At 34.7% G+C, this 20043-nt stretch overlaps 1 protein-coding gene across 1 annotated transcript in view; it reads left to right on the top strand.

The window, feature by feature from the left end:
- LOC150094686 (cell adhesion molecule Dscam1-like) overlaps positions 1-19645 on the top strand; it is a 314713-nt gene extending 295068 nt beyond the window's left edge. The window contains exons 25-26 of the mRNA XM_090411113.1: positions 13231-13355; positions 19427-19645. Of these exons, the coding sequence (XP_090267239.1) occupies positions 13231-13355; positions 19427-19509 (208 nt within the window). The 3' untranslated portion in view covers positions 19510-19645. The remainder of the gene's footprint in view (positions 1-13230; positions 13356-19426) is intronic.
- Positions 19646-20043: the final 398 nt, after the last annotated feature.

The raw sequence follows: 20043 nt of genomic DNA on the forward strand, positions 1-20043 counted from the left end.
GCATCATAGCACGTGCTAAGCTTTCCATTAATTTTATTCGCTTAATGGCAATAATGGTTACAATTTATATTGTTACGTCATAGCATGCGCTGAGCTTTTACTAATTTCATTTGTTTTAACAACATGAAAATGAAATGGAAGAAAAGGAGGTGAATTTAAGATGAGACTTGTACAATTTAAGACAACGAAATAATTAAAAAAATGTTCTTATTACAAATCGGAGATTTCATCAATTTTTACTGTAGAAATAAAAACTTTATTGTTTTAATGTCAGACGGTGTGCATTGGAGTAAAGCGACTCTTGGAAAACTTTCGGGAGAGAAGCACAATATTAAAAAAAAAAAAAAAAAAAGAGTTATACATTTCTAGATAAGAGTGGATGACGACAATAGTTCTGCCAATATTTCTTGTTCTGCCACGCGAAAGGTTAGGCAACACTGAATCCGTCATACAAGGTTGTGCGTCGCATCCAAAAAAGGTTGTAGTATCGGAAGCTTCACGCTGCCTTTTGTTGAAGTAGCAACAAGAAACAACATGAGAAAAAAATATATATAATAAGAAGAACGTGGCTGTTCGACACATGTGTCGCACGTGCCTCCAGAGGATGTTCTTGAATTGATTAGACTGTCCGACGCAGAAAAAAAAAAAAAAAAAAAAAAAAAAAAAAAAAAAGAAAGAAAGAAAAAAACTGGGACTAGGGAAAAATCACGAATTTGTAGAAGTTACTTCAATACGGACTTAGTGAAAGGTTGAATGTACGAAAAGTCCTACTAACGAAGTCTCCTGTGAGAAGTGAATTTAACGTAAAAAAAAAATTGACAGTGAAATACTCGTCAGTTGTGAGTTTCAAATATAAATAATTCTTTTCTCATTCGAGAAGGTACTGGCGTTTTTTTGTTACGAAGGCGTGAACCAACTGGGAATTTATAATGTTCATGAACATATAAAGTTTCGTCCTTTATTCTTGACATCATCCTTACGGAATAAATGCAACGACGTAGATAGAAACAGATTCTACCAGCAAGTATTTACAAAAGAAAAAAAAAAGTTTAATTTTTGACATTAGATGGCGCTGCTGATTGATATCTTTCTTAATCCTATCACGGCATCGAACGTTGGCTGATATTAACTGTTGGTGGTAAGCTCATCAAAAAAGAAGTATCTTTCACATTTTTTCTTTCTTTCTTTTTATTTTCAGTCTTTTCCTGAAAAGCAGTTACCTCTACAGATTATGGTATTGTGGCTAACCGGGTGGAAAAGTTAATGGCTTTGGCGTCTCGTGCCAGGGCGACTTCCTTTTCTCTGTTAGCTTAGCAATATCTTCGTGGTCGTGGCAGCACGAGAGCGAAGCGTTGGGGGGGGGGGGGGGAGAAAGGACAGAAAGTGGATGTTTTAAGATTTTTCTTGTGAGATACTACACGATATCAAACGCTTGTAAGAATAAGGAAGGCAACCAAGTGTGGAGATCAAATGACTCATCTACTCCCAATACGGCCACCCGTATGTCGATAAGCACTGTCAGAGGCTTTGGACCGTGAGCACTTCTTACTAATTTCCTTAAACTGCACTCAATATTTCAACATTTCTTTCACGCGATGCCATCAAAGTGTGCAAGAAGTTTTTCTTAACAATTTAATTTAAGAGAAGGCAAGACGCTTCATCTGCACACTCATTTATAAATTTCGTCGGTCTTTCCCAACCCCCATCACTAGCATTCCTTACGCCAACTCAATCAATAGTTTTTGGATGAAATCTTCCACTGTTAGAAAATTAGATCTGATTCTACATTTTGTATTTTAAGATTAAGTTTGCAATATTATTCTAAGTATTCTCGGTGTTTTTAATTTAGCCTGCACCTCGAGTGTTAGGGAGCTTGATACTCCATGAATGTTAAAACATTGACTGATCCAATATACGTAGGAAGTTTTTTACCTTGAGTGTGAAATACGTTAAAGACACCAAGAAATTTTATAATTGGTTTTAATTCTTTTCCCAAGTAAGCAAAACAAAGTTTTGCGCATGAAATATATTCACGTCTAAGCTACTTGTATATAGAGGCTAATGACTTCATATCACTTGCCTTATTATGTATCCCATAATGCAAAACACACCCCCTTTCAGGCGTGTATTATGGGAAGGGCCACTACCCAGACCAGTTTCGAACTTTATTGAGGTCTCTTCAGTGAGAGCCTGACCCGGAAGAGATACCAAGGTTGAAGTTATACAGAAGTCATATACAAGTCGATAAAAGGTGCTTGACCATCTTGATAAAAATCTCTGGATGAGAGAAAGATGTAGAAACCAAGTATAAAATTTCTTGTTATCTTTAACATATATTTAAACACTAATATGACGCATTATAATTTCCGGTCTTTAGGTTTATTTATTTATTATGATTCTTGGTAGATTAGGAACGAACTCTCCAGGCTCGCAGTGTAACTCCTTTGTCTAATCATGTATCACATATGAAATAAAAATAGTATCGGTTCATTAAGTGTAACTATCTAAAATAATTATAACTCAAGTAATCAAAGGTAGAACATTCGCATCAACTTCAGACCCCCTTCATAAATAATCGGCATTTCAACTTATTCCTTATCAGACAGTTTTGGAAAGTCGCCGATAGCTGGAGCTCCGAAGTTCATGAAACGACAGTTTTGGTTGTGAAGCTACTTATTGATGTAATCACCCTGTAATATACACGTATGATTGCTACCTTCGATAGGCGGATTAGACAAAAGCTATGCTATTGTTACTCTACATGGATCTGTAGTGTTTGAAAGAAGAAAACCTTTCTCTATGGCCTAAAGGCGCGATTCGCTGTATGTACATTGGAAGTATTCCAGTACTGATATATCTTGCAACAAGAACAATTTACATAATGGCACTTCGTTGTTTTTGAATTGCCTTTTCTTCCTGGTAGATACCTTCTGATAATCAGAAACCGTAATGGTATTAGATTCTTCCATCTTCGCCCCCCCCCTTTCACGAAATACAATCCGAATACAGAATGCTTCGTTTGGTACAATAAAGATAGTTTTCTTTCACATTGTCATACCGAATGCCCAACAATCAAGATGGAAGTGATACAAAAGAATTTCAATATTCTTATTGTTTGTTTCGCTTCTCTCATCGCCACCAGCCCCCCTTGTTTTCCACTGAAGATGATGATTGCGTCTGTATCTCGAAGAAATGGTTTTTTTCTTTTCAAACATTACCTTTGTAACTCATCCAATCGCGTCACGTATTCTGTGTTTGATGAATAAAACCACAATCATTGTAAAATGCAGCATCCTGCGTGTGTGTTCTCATTCTTAAAGCGATCACTGGTTCTTATGTGTTAAGACGTTTTTTTTTTTTTTTTTTTTTTTTTTTTTTTTTTTTTTTTTTTTTTTAAATCAGCTAAAACTGTTTGGTGACCTGCGCACTGAGAGGATTGTGGAATTTGCTCGTCTTGAACGGAGGTAAATATTTGAATCTCAATTACGATCAGTTTGTCTGTGGTCACAATGTACCTAAATGTTACCGTTCGCTTTTTTTTTAATCTTATCCAACCAATATTTACTATAGAAGAAACATTAATTTAATTATTTTTTCTTAAACAAAAGTTAAAGATTGCTTCTAAAAACTCATTGTCATAAATAGTCATTTCCGCTACAGCTCCTATAAGTTTTGTTATATGGAGCGAATACGGAAGTGACGTCATATAAGTTGCTTTCGCAAAGTTAAGTATAGTCATTTATATAAGTTAACACATTTTATTTGTTATCTAAATTGAATATTTTGACCATTCTTAAAATATCATCTATACCTTTTAAGGGCGTAAACTATAAATAAATTTTGAGGAAGTGCATTTATTTCCAAAAAAAAAAGAAAGAAAAAAAGTGTTCTCACATAAATGTTTAGCAATATTCTTTATCATTACCGAGATTTAATTTTCAGTCGCTATTATGTTTTTTCTTTTCTTCCATAGTCTAATTTTCATTACATCTTCTGTCAACCACAGTTGTATTCACTAATTCTTCGAATGTTTGAGAAAGGTGGTAAATATAATCTTTTTTTTCTAGGATGATATCTGTCCATGAATCTAATTGTTGAAGTTAAATTAACTTGCCTAAAAAAATAAATGCTTTTTTATTTATTTTAATTTAATAGATGGCATCATCTGTCAGCTCCTTTAACGACTAGTCTAATTTGTTCCAGTGCAGACTGCCTTTGAAATAACAATAACTTCTTGAGTGATTTTTTTTCAGAAAATTAATTTTTTTTTATTCTTTAACTTCCAGGAGCTGTTTTTTTTTTCCCTCAAAGCAATTGTTTCATTAGGTTTCAGAGGACTCCTCACTTGTAATAATTTGCAATTTAACGGTCAGAAATATTTTTTATTTTCATTTCTGGATAATATAGTTTTGACATATGTGAAGCATTCATACTGCACCGTTGACTAAAAAATTAGATATCATAAATAAAATCTAGTAATTGAAATATAATTTACATTATCTCTTTAACAATTCAAAGAATTTAAAAAAAAAACATACTTTTAAATGTGCGATATCATAATAGTTCTGTTAATTCCTTACAAAGGATTTTCGAAATAGCATAATAAAAGATAATCCAACTAATTCTGTATGTTTATTATATTATTCAGATTTTAATTTAATTGTTGGTAATTAGTTATTCATCTTATAACGTTATTTATGTTTTTATTTTTTCTTGTAATAATTATAGTTATCAGTTTTATATATGAACGGATTACAAGGAATTTCAACCAGATTTTCAAAATTTGTAATGATTATTTAAGCAGTAGTGATTTGTGGAAGCAGTTTAAGAAAATAAGCTAGAGATTCACATGATCGTAGCAATAACACTACCAAAAAAAAAAAAAAAAAGACTAATGACGTCGTACAGCAAATATTCCCCCCCCCCCTTTGGGATAAAACGTGAACATGGAAACGTTCAACGGTAGTTGTTCATTACACTTTAATGTTATTATACAAACCTAAATTAATAAATAACATATTTATTACTGACTAACAGTGCATTTTACTGGATTTTTAACCATCTTCAAAGCAGAAATACTTGTTAGTCTCTGTAACAATACTTCATATTGTTATAAAGACTAAAAGTCCTCTCTTGGCGCCCTCTGATGTTGGACAAATAAAAGATTTTACAGTTGCTACGTAGGAGTTGAGAGACACATTTTTAGACCAAGTTTTAGACAAATTAATAGTCATACTTGTTGAGGTTGAAACTGCACGTCGTTGCTGTTAACACTAACAATGGTCTTTCCAATTATAATAATTTCTATATAGCATATCAATTTTTGCATGTAATCTTGTAAAGGGGTATCTAAAGCATGATTTACCAGTACTGACTTGCTATAATGATGATATAAAAATATATTTTTTGTAAAATCTCTTTTAGGGATGTTCAAAAATTGAAACTTAAGAGCCATACATACGAGTGAGTGTTGACAACTGCTTACGTTTCTCCAATTGTCGTATTTTCTTGCTAATGCATTTACAGGATTCAGAATGCATTAATGATATCAGTAACTTGTTTTAGGATTGCTGAAAAGATGGACTATGTTGACCAAATGACTGACAATATTTCCCCTCAAGTCCTTCAGATGACGAGCAAGATTAAGAAGCAGAAACAAATGATAAAAATTCAATAAATTGAGAAGAAATAAATGACGTACTTTTAACTTTTAACGTACTTTTAAATTATCTCCTCCAAATAATAGTGGACTTTGACAGCAAAACGCAGGCTGACGAATACTGCTCTTATAATTTCAGAAATGTTTCACAAATGCAGTTATTTGGTTTAAATTAATGAACGAAAGTAATAAATTATATTTTCTGTGTGAGATTTAATTTGAAAAATTTACTTCGAGACTCGAGAAACGAAATGAATCCCTAACTTACACCTCTTTCTAAAAGATAATCACAAACATCGAAATTACCGAATACTGCAAGACAATAATCCATTATCAGCGGTGATTTTTCTCCTGAATGACAAAAATTTTACTAATTTTACTTCGAAAAGCTGATTTTCATTCAAGACTTCAACACTTGCATATTCTTGGAATATATATATATATATCCTTCTTAAAAGAGGGGGAAATATAAATATTTCCTTGTACCTGATGGGATTGTATCCCGTAATTTAAATTTTTTTTTTTTTCACCTGCACTAATATTCTTGAAATTAAACTTTGAAAAGTTTTATCTCAGTAGTATCATCAAAGGGAAGTTATTTTTCCCGTAGAAAACCATCAGCTATGATGGTAAAAGGATATTTACGTTTGTGTTTAATAAGCTATTCAGTGTGGTATTAAGTCTAAATTATTAGATCTATACCCCGTAATTGATGTAATTTTTGTGGTTCAAGAACATAACAGTAGTGCTCTCTCACAAAGCAAGAATGTTGCTAGTCAACGAAACTATAACACATTTTAGGAATGTTAGCGAAGTTAGTAATGTTTATTATCCAACTAGTTTCGCCGATTTTTGCTATCGGCATCTTCAGGGATACAATTGGTAAGCGATATGAAGGTAACAGATTAGGTTTTTACTGACAGTTCTAATTCATACAAAATTAGTACTGTGCGAGACAATGCGCATGTCTCGGAAACGTTATTTATTATATTATAGCAAAAATCGGTGAAACTAGTAGGTTAAGAAATATTACTCACTTGACTAACATTCCTACAAAAGTGTTATTGTTTCTAATACAAGTAGTCAAAAAAGAAAATCACACTATGAAACTTGAGCTTGCTTTTCATTTAAGTTCTTAAAAGAACTGGGAGATGGAATGAGTCCTTGACTCTTTATCCCGTCATCTGAATGAAGAAAATCTGTGTGGATGGAGTGTTATTGAGCTAAAAAGCTCCAGTCATGGCTGGGTAGCGGCAATAGTCGAGCCTCAGTTAAAACTTCATTGGCTACAGTATTGCCATTTGTTACCCTGAAAGTTCTAAAAAAGACTTATGTGTCTGTAGTCAAGACCCAGCTACCGCTTTTCATTTAATTGACAATTGACATTTATTCTTTAAGGGTGAAGCAAAATGCTTTTCATATTCCCCGCTATCTGTCGTGGTTACAGTGAGGGTAAAATTTACGAGCAGTTTGCTCGCCCTGAATGGGCATGGAGATTATGTATCGCTATAGGAGGCTAATATAGTTTTTGGTCTTCTATATCTAAATATGTCCGTTGGCTCGTATGCTGCAGCTTGTTGAACCAAATCGTTGGGATGTGTGGACGTCTTTGTTACTTGCACGGGGACGGGATAAAGAGTCGTTGACTCTTTATCCCGTCATCTGAATGAAGAAAATCTGTGTGGATGGGGTGTTATTGAGCTAAAAAGCTCTAGTCATGGCTGGGTAACGGCAATATCCGAGCCTCAGTTAAAACTTCATTGGCTACAGCATTGCCATTTGTTACCCTGATTAGTAAGTAAAGGGTAAAATCTCAAAAAATCGGACGATCTCTAGGCCACTCCATAGTGGGCGAAAGACCGTCCATATCTCAGCGTTGGTTCCATTCAGTGACGGGCTCCCCGACCACTGAGCAGAACCGCTCAAATTCCGAGGAAAATAATTCACCGGCAAGAACCCCTCAGCGGGCCGTGCCGGAGAACACTTTCCCCGGAGACTCATGGTGCTCCCTTAAGGCAAAAACCCTAAGGGAGCAAACTCAAAAACTCACACCCAGGGTAACAGCAACAGCCGAACCTCAGTTTACTTCCTTGGTTCAGCATTGCTAATTGTTATTGTTACCCTGATTAGTAAGTAAAGGGTAAAATCTCAAAAAATCGGATCGGACGATCTCTAGGCCACTCCATAGTGGGCGAAAGACCGTCCATATCTCAGCGTTGGTTCCACTCAGTGACGGCCGCCCCGTCCTAGCACCCCGACGGGCTCCCCGTTTAAGCAGAACCGCTCAAATTCCGAGGAAAATAATTTAATTTAATTCACCGGCAAGAACCCCTCAGCGGGCCGTGCCGGAGAACACCTTCCCCGGAGACTCAAAGTGCTCCCTTAAGGCAAAAACCCAAAGGGAGCGAACTCAAAAACTCATCACCCAGGATAACAGCAACAGCCGAACCTCAGTTTACTTCCTCGGTTCAGCATTGCTAATTGTTACCCTGATTAGTAAGTAAAATCTCAAAAAATCGGACGATCTCTAGGCCACTCCATAGTGGGCGAAAGACCGTCCATGTCTCAGCGTTGGTTCCACTCATTGACGGCCGCCCCGTCCAAGCACCCCGACGGGCTCCCCGTTTAAGCAGAACCGCTCAAATTCCGAGGAAAATAATTTAATTTAATTCACCGGCAAGAACCCCTCAGCGGGCCGTGCCGGAGAACACCTTCCCCGGAGACTCAAGGTGCTCCCTTAAGGCAAAAACCCTAAGGGAGCAAACTCAAAAACTCACACCCAGGATAACAGCAACAGCCGAACCTCAGTTTACTTCCTCGGTTCAGCATTGCTAATTGTTACCCTGGAAGTCCTAAAAAGGACTACTCGGATTTTTTCTCTTTTGGCCAAAGCTAGTGCTTGCGTTCTAAAATATGTATCTAATGAGTAAAACAAAGAGGTGTCTGAGTAAAACATTGATTTAAATTAAATTACCGATAAAACTTAAAATATTTTATTGTATATATGATTTATATATTTCAATAAATATATATTCTTATACATTTCTTTGCTAGTTAATTATTATTGGTAGATTTAGAATTGAATGCGAAATCACCATAAAATCACCATGTATTTTGAAAACTACAGCATGTATTTTCCACTAAGCTATTATTACATATAATAATACATATAGTATTCATTTAGTGTCTTAATTACGTAGCAAATTGAAGATTTTGATAAGTAGATATAGGATTTTTATTCAATTTAATACTTTCAGGATGACATCACTTTTTATACTAACTGATATTACAACAGATGTTTGAGAACAACTGTTATAATTTTTTATATATACAGTGGAACATCGGTTGTCGAACAATTCGGTTCCCGAACATATTTTCCGAACAAAAAAAAAAAAAAAATGCCCCGGTTTCCGAACAGGCAACCGCGTGCTGAGCTGTAAGGCGGGAAAGCGTCAGTTACGCGGCAGCCTTCGTTCAGTGCAGACACTTGCTCGAATTTGCAGTGAGTTTTCTTGATTTTTTTTTTTTCCATAATTTATTATTAAGTCACCATGGGGCCGCAGAAGAATAGTGATAGCAGTAAAGCGAAAAGAAAAGTTGTTAGAACTACGATAGAAATGAAAAAAAGAAATCATAACCAAACATGAAAATGGCCTTCGTGTCTCGGATCTTGCTATGCAGTTCGGTATGGCAAAATCAACGATCTGTACAATACTCAAAAATAAAGAAGCGATCAATTTTCGTCTATATTTTATCTATTTGTTGTGTTTATTCTTTTTATGTAATATTTTAAGCATTTTCATTATGTTTGTATACGATCTTATGCATGAAGTACTGTTGTCAAAGTTTAAATAAACAATCATCTGGGGTTCGGGAACGGATTAATCCATTTTACATTCATTCTTATGGGGAAATGGTTTCGTTTTTCGAAACCATTCTTCGGGAACGAATTAAGTTCGACAACCGAGGTTCCACTGTATGGTCAATTCAATACGATAATTACTCTGATTTTTTTCGATCTGGATGAATGTCATCATCCGATGCGAGAACATCATCCTCGGTATTGCAGAATTCCAATACAAGGTTAATGGTGAAGTTTCACATTCGTTTGTAGAACAGAGATTATGATTTATGCAATCCTCGGCAACCGTGCAAATTTTATTTTAAAATCATATGAAAGTTCTCAAAGTTGTTCAAAACCTCTGATGAATCTTCTTATATATCCTTAAAAAAAAGAACAAATTATTACAATTTAATGCAATATTATTTAAGGTATGTTCTACGTTGTGGTTATATCAGTTGCTTTAATATCATTTTTGTTCTAGGTGTTTATCAGAACTTTTGACCCCCCCCCCCCCCCCATCGTATACACAGCGTGCTTGTAACCAGTTCTAATTCTCTGCTATTGTTATTCCAGAAGTACAATTTCTTACTCTGTGTATAGTTTTCTCAGGTTATTCTTTCAATCTAAATAGTTTCTTGATTAATTTCATTAAATACGGAGGGAAATAAACCATTATTATTGCAACAATATACAGATAGGACAGAAAATGACGCGACTAAAACGTACTGTATATTGAGGTAAGGGAGGAATAGGTCTTTAAATATCGCCTTCTGGATTCGAATTACCTTCTACAAAAGAGCAAGTTTGTAGAGAGATTAAAACATGAAGGATTTAAATTGGTGTTCTCGTTTTTCTGCAATGGGAAGGCTGTGTCGTTTGTGGTTACCACACAGAGACAGTTCTATGTCCACTCCCCTAGTGTGCAATCCCCATAGAGTTCATGTGGTAAGTGACTAGTCAACTGCTTGATGAAAAATATCAGTTTTCAATAAAATAAAAAAATACATGAAACTAGACAGCTCTTATTCAGTTGTAAAGCCCTATAAATATCCTTAGCTTCATCAATGGGATTCGAAAGTAGTCAGTTTATTCAAGGTATCGAGTTCTGTTATCTGCTGATGATTTTTCGCTGTGTGGCCATTAGCGACACAAGTGTACAGTGATGTGGTCTCTTCTCTCTCAATATACTTTCCAAATTACCAAATTTGATAATTTTCCAAATTTCGGAAATTTGGAAATAAACTTTCCAAATTTCCAGACTCAAACCAGGGAGGTTTGAATTTAGAAATAGATAAATCTCGTGTATTTAATTCTTTCTGTTTGGTTAGTACAAGCTTGTTTTTGACAAGAATGCACTAACCAAACAAAATTAACAAAAAATAGATAATTGTTTATAAAATAAAACGCTTTGAAAATTATTTCGATATCACTAAAACTAGCTGAGTGAAACTAAAACAATGAAAGACGAAGAAGCATTTTTATATTGTATTGTACACGATTGAAAATGTTATTGATGTTACCATTAAAGTTAACGAAAAACATATTCCCTAAAATGAACTATTCAATCTGTATTTCCAATTACTTTATATGAATATAAATTATCTAATTTACTTACTGGTGTCGTTACTTGTAATAAATAAAATAAATAATTTTAAAATATCCAAATCATATTTGTTTCAGTAAAAGACATTCGTTTATGATAATTATTTTTTTATATTCTAACAGGTTTGATTCCGTTCTAATAACCGGTTTTTTAGAAACAATATTTTGTTATGAAGGGAAAGATATTGCAACAATTCTCGAAATTTTATATTTTTTAATTCGAAGGTTGAAATGTAGTAGGGAAGTGGTGATAAGAGAAGCCTTCTTGTTCGGGGAAAAAAGACTAAAAATCTATTCTCAATTATTTAATGATGTTGTATTTTCATTAAAGTTTAGGACTTTTTGATACACGAGTAGTTCGATGAACTTTAATTCCAGGTTGGACCACTAGAGGTCGCCCGAGCAAAACTGCTACATAATGGCTTAGTGTACTTTACGTTAGTTACTAAGAGATTTGCTATTGTATTGATTTCACGTAGCCGATTCGAGTTACTTTCGTCCGGATAAATATCGTTTGCATAAATGAATAAGTTTCATCCATAAATGGAACATCTCATTTATTGAAATCGATTTGAATTGCTAAAAACGCCACTTTTGCTCGAAGTAATAACAAGCAAAAACTTCTGAAAGCTCTCGGTATAAGTTGGAACAGGGATCGCACCACACAGATACGATCTATAGTATGAGGGATTGATTTTATATCATCCTGATAGTGAACGAAAAAGAAATAAAAACATTGCCGAGTTTATAACGCAAAAGAAAGTCCTCTGAAGTAGACAGAAAATGAACTGCAAAAAAGTCCTTGTGAAGCAATATGTTTTTATAGATTTTCTTTAATTGTATTTGTTTACATAAGATGAATAAGAAATAGTTCAATACTACGACTTAAAATATACGTTCTCTATAAAATGCATTCACTATAATTGGTTGGATTAAAAAGAATAAACTCCAACGTTCGGGAGAAACTTTGGACCTTTTTATCGCATAAATCGTAGACTTCGGAAAGACAGCTGAATATACTTGCTCTTCAATACATCAAATAGCTGAAAAAATCTTGAATATTTGCTATAAATTTTAATTCAAGTTGCCACCGCAATCCTTTTCTCCATGGCGTTCTTTTTAAGTAAGTTTTGTGAGCGCCATCTGTCGATGAAACTAAGATATATGACTCGTTATATTAAAAAAAAACTTACCTTTGTGAATAATAGTAGAAATATAACTTTACTGGCGTTGTTTAGATTGAATATCTCATATAATCCAATGGTGCAAGCAGTGGAACGAGAATCTACTTGCAGCGCGCGCTCTACGATGTGATTATCACTTGTTGACGGCCGATATCACGTAGGAGCAACTAGCCTGCAATGGAATCAATAAATGCTTTCAGACGCATGTGGCCATAAAGTGACCCGAAATAAGTAAACGTGCTTGGATAGAAATTCAAGTATGGAATGCGTCCAAGTGTTGACGTAAGTTTGATGTAGGAGTTGTTGCCGTATACGAGGTAAGAAGCAACAGAAATCGTAAATCTTTAGATAGGAGAAAAGGCATTACAGTTTTACACAAACAAAATTTTATTTCTTCTCGTTTTTTTGTTGAAAGCGAATATGAGAAAATTCTTGGACTGTTTGTGCAAAAATATAACTCTCATCTTATCAAAAACTATCTATTTATGCTATAAAAAAAGTAAAGAAAATCCAGAAATTCTGGTCAACAGTTGTGGTATTAAGAAGGCCGAAAAACTTCTTCGGTTTGCTTTGATATTTCTGATTAAAAATCAATTTATCAAAGTCTTCTGCTGACATGTACAGCTGGTGGTGATGCGTTATCCTCAGGATGGCCTCCTGCACCTCTAAATGTCTCGCTAAAAACACCCAGTGGTTATTGCCATAGATTATTTCAAATCTTTAAACATCGCCTGTTTTTTTTTTTTTTTTTTGCAGCAGTCGTGAGCGACCTCTAGTGTGTGAAATAGAATTAAGGAAAAGTTTTGTTATAATATTGATTACCATAAAACGTATTGTAATTTGCATGCATCAGTTGATTTCTATCATCAAATTGTTTAAACAATCAGTGGTAGTTTTAAAAAGTATCGAAAACCTACTTAAATAACATTTTTCTTTGCTAGAGGATCTGATGATGAAAGCAACACAGAAGAATTGGATCGGGCCTATTTAGGAGGCAACACAACAGACAGCCTGGAACTGTCAGAAGCAGAATGTGATCGAGATTATCACATTTATTTAAGGAAAGGTGCGTGGTACGCGATTAGGTTGTTTCATTATCATGATCTTTAATTAAAACCGCATGCGTTGAACTTCTTAGTTGAGAAACATTTTGAAGCTTGAGAAAGCGTAATTGGAAGAGAGATTAGTATTTAAGTTTCTGAATGTGTATAAGTAATCTTGAACAGTAAGGATCTTCAACCTTTTTTTTTATAATCCAATGGTTTCTAATAATGCATATACATATAAGCTAACAGTATGATAAAGTTTATAAATATTTTTTAAAAAATAATTAATTTTTTTTCAGTATTTAAATTTTTAAGAGTTTTTCTTAACGTTTTATAAATACACCTTTTAATTTTAATGATGCAATTTTTATAATTATTTTAACCAAATTACTAATTTCGTATTTGTGTGATTTGTCTGAAAGTCGCATTCTTATAAACTACATTGTGATTGATTCTTTCACACTTTAGTTATACAGAAAAGGACCTTTCACAATAGCCTTGAATTTACTGTTCTCTACAAGTTACTGAGACACAATTCTTTATACCTGCCTGAGCGTAATGAAAAACGATATCCTGAGGCAATTTTCCAGCTTCTAATTTAGCAACAGACTACTAATACACTTTATAGGGGAAAATTTTCCAGCTTCTAATTTAGCAACAGACTACTAATACACTTTATAGGGGAAAATAATTAAGCCTGTTAATTTGAAATTTTCTGCATCATTATAAAACTCGACTGCTTAGCACAAAATACATTTACTGGTTGCCAAGGATATTGAATAAGAAAGTGTACCCAAAATTACAATCCAGAATACAAAGAAAATCTTTCTGACATAGTTCACAACCATCTTTAGCAGTCTTAATTTCGAAAATTAAATCTGTACGCAGAAAATAATAGTAACTTGGCAAAATTTCTTCCATTTTCATTTAATAATACTTTGGCCTTTTCTTTCTTTTGCATTAGCATTTTCTCTGCGCTAACGTTGCTGCACATAATTGCGTTCGGATAAAAAAAAAACTCTTTTATTAATAGCAAGTTCTTTTTATCTGTCTTAAAGGAAATTTCAAACTGTATTTCTTTCATTCTTTTTTTAAACACGCGAAATGAAGCATGCAAAAGGTTCCATTGATTCTTTAAGGCAAAGACTTCCTAATATCTTCTGTGATTAACAATACGAGAATTTTTCATATTAAAACATTTCTCTGAACCCTTTGGCGTTCTAATTTACTACGTTTATTTAAATGCAAACATTTATTTTTATCTGCTTTTCAAATGATTCGCTTTGTTTCTTATTGGTATCATGATCTCAGGAATTAAAAAAAAAAAAAAAATGCTGGCTGACTGGCCTTAATCAAAAGTTACTGAAATTTTAATATTCTTTTTTTTTTTTCTTTGACGACGTCTTGTAATAAAGTTACATTTTTAATAGTCTAATCCAATCCTTGCATATGGATGGTTTCAATTAATTCTAAACGTGTAATTCAGTGTGAAATAATGACCTCTGATAATCACTATTGTTATCATACAGGCCACTCGAACAACCATACAGTATTACTGTATGGTTGTTCGAGTTGATAACGTCTACGCTCTCGAACCACGAGCCTGGATTCGAATCACACAGGACATGAATGCCTGTGAATATACACTCGGGTCGAAGTACATCATAGTGTGAGAAACAAATAGACGTCGCACCCACCTTAATAAGATATAGGACCCTCATTTTTCGCTGCAATGACTGCATCGAACGGGGCATACTTTCCACAAACGTACCACAGGATCAATGGGAATGAAGTCGTGAACTGTTGTGGCGCGGACGTACCTTCACCTCAGATGGTCAAGGAACGTCCCTAATAGGGTTGCGATCAGGGCTCTGTGGAGGCCGGTCGTCTGGTAACGTTCTTATCCGCAAATCACGCAGTACAGCAGTGAATTGTGTTGCTGAAAGAGACAATGGTCAATTCCATAGAAACGCCACAAATTAGGAAGTATTGCATTGTCCAGAATGTTCAAATACTTATCAGATTTCAATGTGCGTGACATCACCAACAGAGATCCGAGGCAAACGGGAACAATACCATCACACCGCCACCTCCAAATATCATAGTTGGGATTATGCACTCTGGTAAGTAACGCTCACCTGGAATCCACCACAACCGTCCATATGCTCGGTTAATACTTCGACACTCCATAACATAGCTTTCGAAGCCTCCACTGTACACGCTCTTTGCACCACTGAAGAGAATGCTGCATTTTGATTCGGGTAATGTATGGGCTTTGCATATTGCGGTTCTACTATGGAAACCCATGTTGTGAGCCTCGGTTCTGAATATTTTTGTGCAGATGCGTATGTTACAATCGATTCCTGGAACTCCACATTCAACGTGTCAGCCGACGAATGGTGGATTGTACATATTATTCTTCGTAGCACTCTATGATCTCGTTCGGTGAGTGTGGTGTGTCGTCCATTGCGGGTAGCACTTGCAGTTGGACTTATTGTGTTTCCATCTCAGTCTAGTTATTGTTGACCTGGAATGGCCCAATTTTTCAACAGTTTATCCAGCAGATAAGCCTGCAAAATGGCATCCTATCAATGCCTCTCTCAAACTTCGTCAATTTCCTTCTAGCAGCCATTTCACCAGGACATAATTGCACCGACTTGGGAGCATCACATTCCTGCAATTTATACCGACTACAAAAACGTGACTCGTTACATGGCATGATGCACTTTCCCCAAGAGGGGTGTGCGTTAATTTTTTTCCAACCGGTGTATTTAGGTAGATAGATGAATTTATCATCCTGTGCGAGATTAAGATGACAGTTCTGCTTATGGGAGGCCTGAAAAATATCCATGATCAAACCCATAGCCTATCCCACAAATAGCACAAAAACTGCACAGCCTTTTTGCGATGTGATTCACTTGAAATAGGGCAAGCAGTTTCTGTTTTGAACAGGTATTCATACTTGTATAAATAGTTGGCCCGCCCATTAGAGGTCCTTCGACACTTCTGCGCATGTCAGAAAAAGGAGAATCCATTCCGATAATAGGGTAATCAATCTGTCTTCTGGGATGTGTTTCTTTATTATTACAGGTCGGAAAATTTAGCTTTTCTTTTACGAACATCGTAGTTTGTAAAGTGTAACTATTTTGCTTGTATAGCAGTTGGAAAAATGTACGTAGAGTATTAACAAAATTAAAAAAGGATAGCATAAAACAAAAATTTAACTAAGTTTATTTTTAAGAAAGTTTTCTATAAAATAGAAATAATTATAATGAAAAACAGAAAAACTTTAATGTCCTAAACCGATTAATTATTAATGACTTGTTGTGACTCTGTTAACAAACTTATGCAAAAAAAGGTTGAAAAAATACCATTATCAAATCCTTTTAATCTTCATAGTCATCTGAATCGGTGTCCGAATCGCCATCACTTTCACTTAAACTGATCACCAAAGGTTCGCATAATTCTTCGATAATTCCGTCTCTGTCCCAATACATATTTTCCCCAGTTTTGAACTGTAATACTTTCAATTGTCTGTTCTGAAAGCTTAAAAAGTTTCGACATGTCAATATCTCCAGTTACGTTGCGATGGCGAATGAATCTTTTCACTTCTGCCCAAACATACTCAATAGCATTAATATCGCAATGATGTGGTGGTAGCCTCAAAGCTAAAAATCCATGCGCTTTGAGCATCGTGTCGAATTTAAATAGTTTAGTTGTAGACGAGTTTCTTTTGACCAAATTAAGCAATTCAATTTTTTGCATATCTGGGTAATGAGAAATGTTATTTGCAGAGAGCCAATCCATAAAAACTTGCTTCTTATTAGACCAATTTGGAACTTTTTTTAATCGAATAGAGTGATATGAAGCGTTAACAATTATGACATCAGCATTTCTAGGAAGGTTTGGAATCAGTTTTTCTTCTGCTCAATTTTCGAAGATCGTAGAATTCATTTGGCTTTGTATAGTAAGTTTGAATTCGGTAAAAAAAAACCATTTCTCCACCCGCACACAAAATTATTATGCGCCGCGAGGCATTTCCAGTTTGTAGCACTCCATATTCTTCTTTGGACTGCCAACATTTTTCATAAGTTAAATTACTATCAATCCAAGTTTCATCTAGATACACAATCGGTATTTTCTCCTTCCTGAAACTTATTGCTCTCAAATACTGCGTTCTAGATAAAACAATGTCACTTCGCTCCATGATAAGTTTCTTTTCATCCTGGGACTTTTTAAAACAAAATCCGATTTCATTAAGTATTTTCCTTAAAGTTTCTCTTTTCCAAGGAAAATTAATTTTCCTTGGAAAAGAGAAAATTAAGCACAGGAATCAATTTCGGAACGGTTGGCACTCTTTTCTCGACCACGTAAAATTCGTGAATAGTTCTTTTTATAACGTATACATCAAAATCATTCAAAGCTACGGTTTCGATGGTTTTCTTTATCTGGCGCTTTTTTTAGGAGATTTAAATTTTGGCTTACCTTCGCCTTTTGATTCCCTACGAATTCTTTTAACAGTCGACCCCGATACGCCCGCAATTGCACTTGCACGTTTTATGACTTGAGAAAGGGGAACAAGGAGACGATTCTTTTTTCGCAGGATGTCAGCACCTTATTCAGTGTTCTTTTGCAAGAGCTACTGAAACGTTTAACAACAGAACTTGTTGACTGTACTGGATCCATCATACAAATTAATAATGAAAAAAAGCGACAAAAAAATCAAGCTAGTACAGCGACAGACAAAAAAGCACGTGATTTCGCATGTTGGCGACCAATTCGTACTTCATTTCTTTCTCCCCTTCAGCATGAATGGACTATTCTTGGCAAAATGCCAAGGAGAGATCTACAAACGGTGGGCGAACTATACATGCACATGACTATCACTCGATGAATGTCTCTTCAATTCTTGTCTCTTTTTTTAATCTGGGTATGCAATTTCGTTAGAATACAATCAGTAATTCTTTCTGGAATCCCTCTTAAAACTTTTATATTTGTTTCTTAATTCATTAACACTAGAACAGGCTTTGCACTTTTCACTTTGACAGATATCTAATGCCCTTCTAACATATAAAGAGATCGCTACCATCTATTTCCAGTGCCACATTTATTTCTCTGTCTTGGCGAGTAATTCTTTGCAAGGCTGTAGTTAAGATTGCGTTTCTGAAACCTCTTAAACTCCCATAGATCTGTTCCGGTATTAATAGTGTGCTTGTCAGAGAACAATATCGACTGCAGAGAATTACGCCTCTGCCACAGGAAAATGGAAACAATAAAGCATTCGAAACGAATTAATGGAACAAGAATTCTTGAGCTAATTGATGGTAGTCATTGACTTTTAGTAATGACTATGGAGAAAAAGTACAGATAGCCGACATTAGTGCAAGTTCTTCCTTAACACAAAACATTTTAACACTCTAAACTTAAAATTCATTTATTAATTATCCGAATAACCCATTAACGGGAGATCAATTAGTTATTTTTTGTCAGTAACTTGCCAAAGTAAATGTTCAACTTTCTGTGATAGCCTCGAGATAGTTCTTTTAGTAAGAAAAATGACATCAATATTCCTTCAAATACGACAGATTTTCTGATTTAAGAGATGGTTTATTAGCTAAATGTAATTCTGTATGCATATATTTTTAGAAAATGTTTTTTACCTAAACAAAAACCTCGAGTCGAATGTGTTTTTTATTTCACACAAGATATTTAACTATTGTTATACCTGCGTATTTGAAAACAGAGCTATTACGACACGTAAACAATGAGCTAATCACAGCTCCATCTATTTGGATTATTTTGATTGGTGCATATTGTATATATTTCATGAAAGAATACAAAATATTGCATTTAAAAAATATGTGTAGATGGCGCTGCCAGAAGATAATTGTTTATTTAATGTCTAATAATTGATTTAGTGTTTATGTTCGCTAACGTCTGACAGGCATTTATTTAACAAAAATAAATGCGAAAGATATGGCTAATGATTTTTTTTTTATTTAAAAAAAAAGCACAGATTTACATTTACTAAGATAAAGTTTCTTCTGAGAATTAAGGAAAAAAATTCTTAGCAATCTCACCTCTTTTCCAGGCAGAAATACCTCCCAATTTCCATTCGTCAAGCTACGCTTCGGTGCTGTCAACGACTATGGTATATGTCCCGATAACGAATGATCAATCATCGAGGAATAGAGTGTTCGACAGCTTGGGAGAAGTGATAACGGAAGAAGAAGAAATGAAAGAAGGATGTGTGATTTCGCCATACCTAAACGCGTGTTCCTGTGCCTTTATTAGTCCAAAATTTGTACCAGTCCTTGCGCAGCACATGTGGGACATTGTATAAAGAAATTAACGGACAGCACTGCTGCTACTGTTACTTGTGGGGGTATGCACGGTGTGTTTTATACCATTTTCATCTTACAAAGATCTGTGGTGTTGTCTTCGCCGATTATTGTATGTCATCTTTTCTGGAGAGAACAACTGTATAAAGTAAACCAAAAAAAGTGTTTTTTTCAACAAAAAAGCCGATTGTAAAGTTACGTTACGATTAAATACATCGCCATTTATAACTACATCATTCGTTAGAGTGTCAGATTGCTTTAATGAAGTCTACACCAGTCATTGCTCATCACGTTTTTACATTTAATGTGCTTATAAGATAGAAATTTGTATCTGGTATGTAATGTCAATATATTAAAATATGGAATC

The sequence above is a fragment of the Typopeltis vanoorti genome, chromosome 21 (genome assembly GCF_054136105.1).
Source record: "Typopeltis vanoorti isolate ZY-2024b chromosome 21, IOZ_Tvanoo_1.0, whole genome shotgun sequence".
Classification (NCBI taxonomy): domain Eukaryota; kingdom Metazoa; phylum Arthropoda; class Arachnida; order Uropygi; family Thelyphonidae; genus Typopeltis; species Typopeltis vanoorti.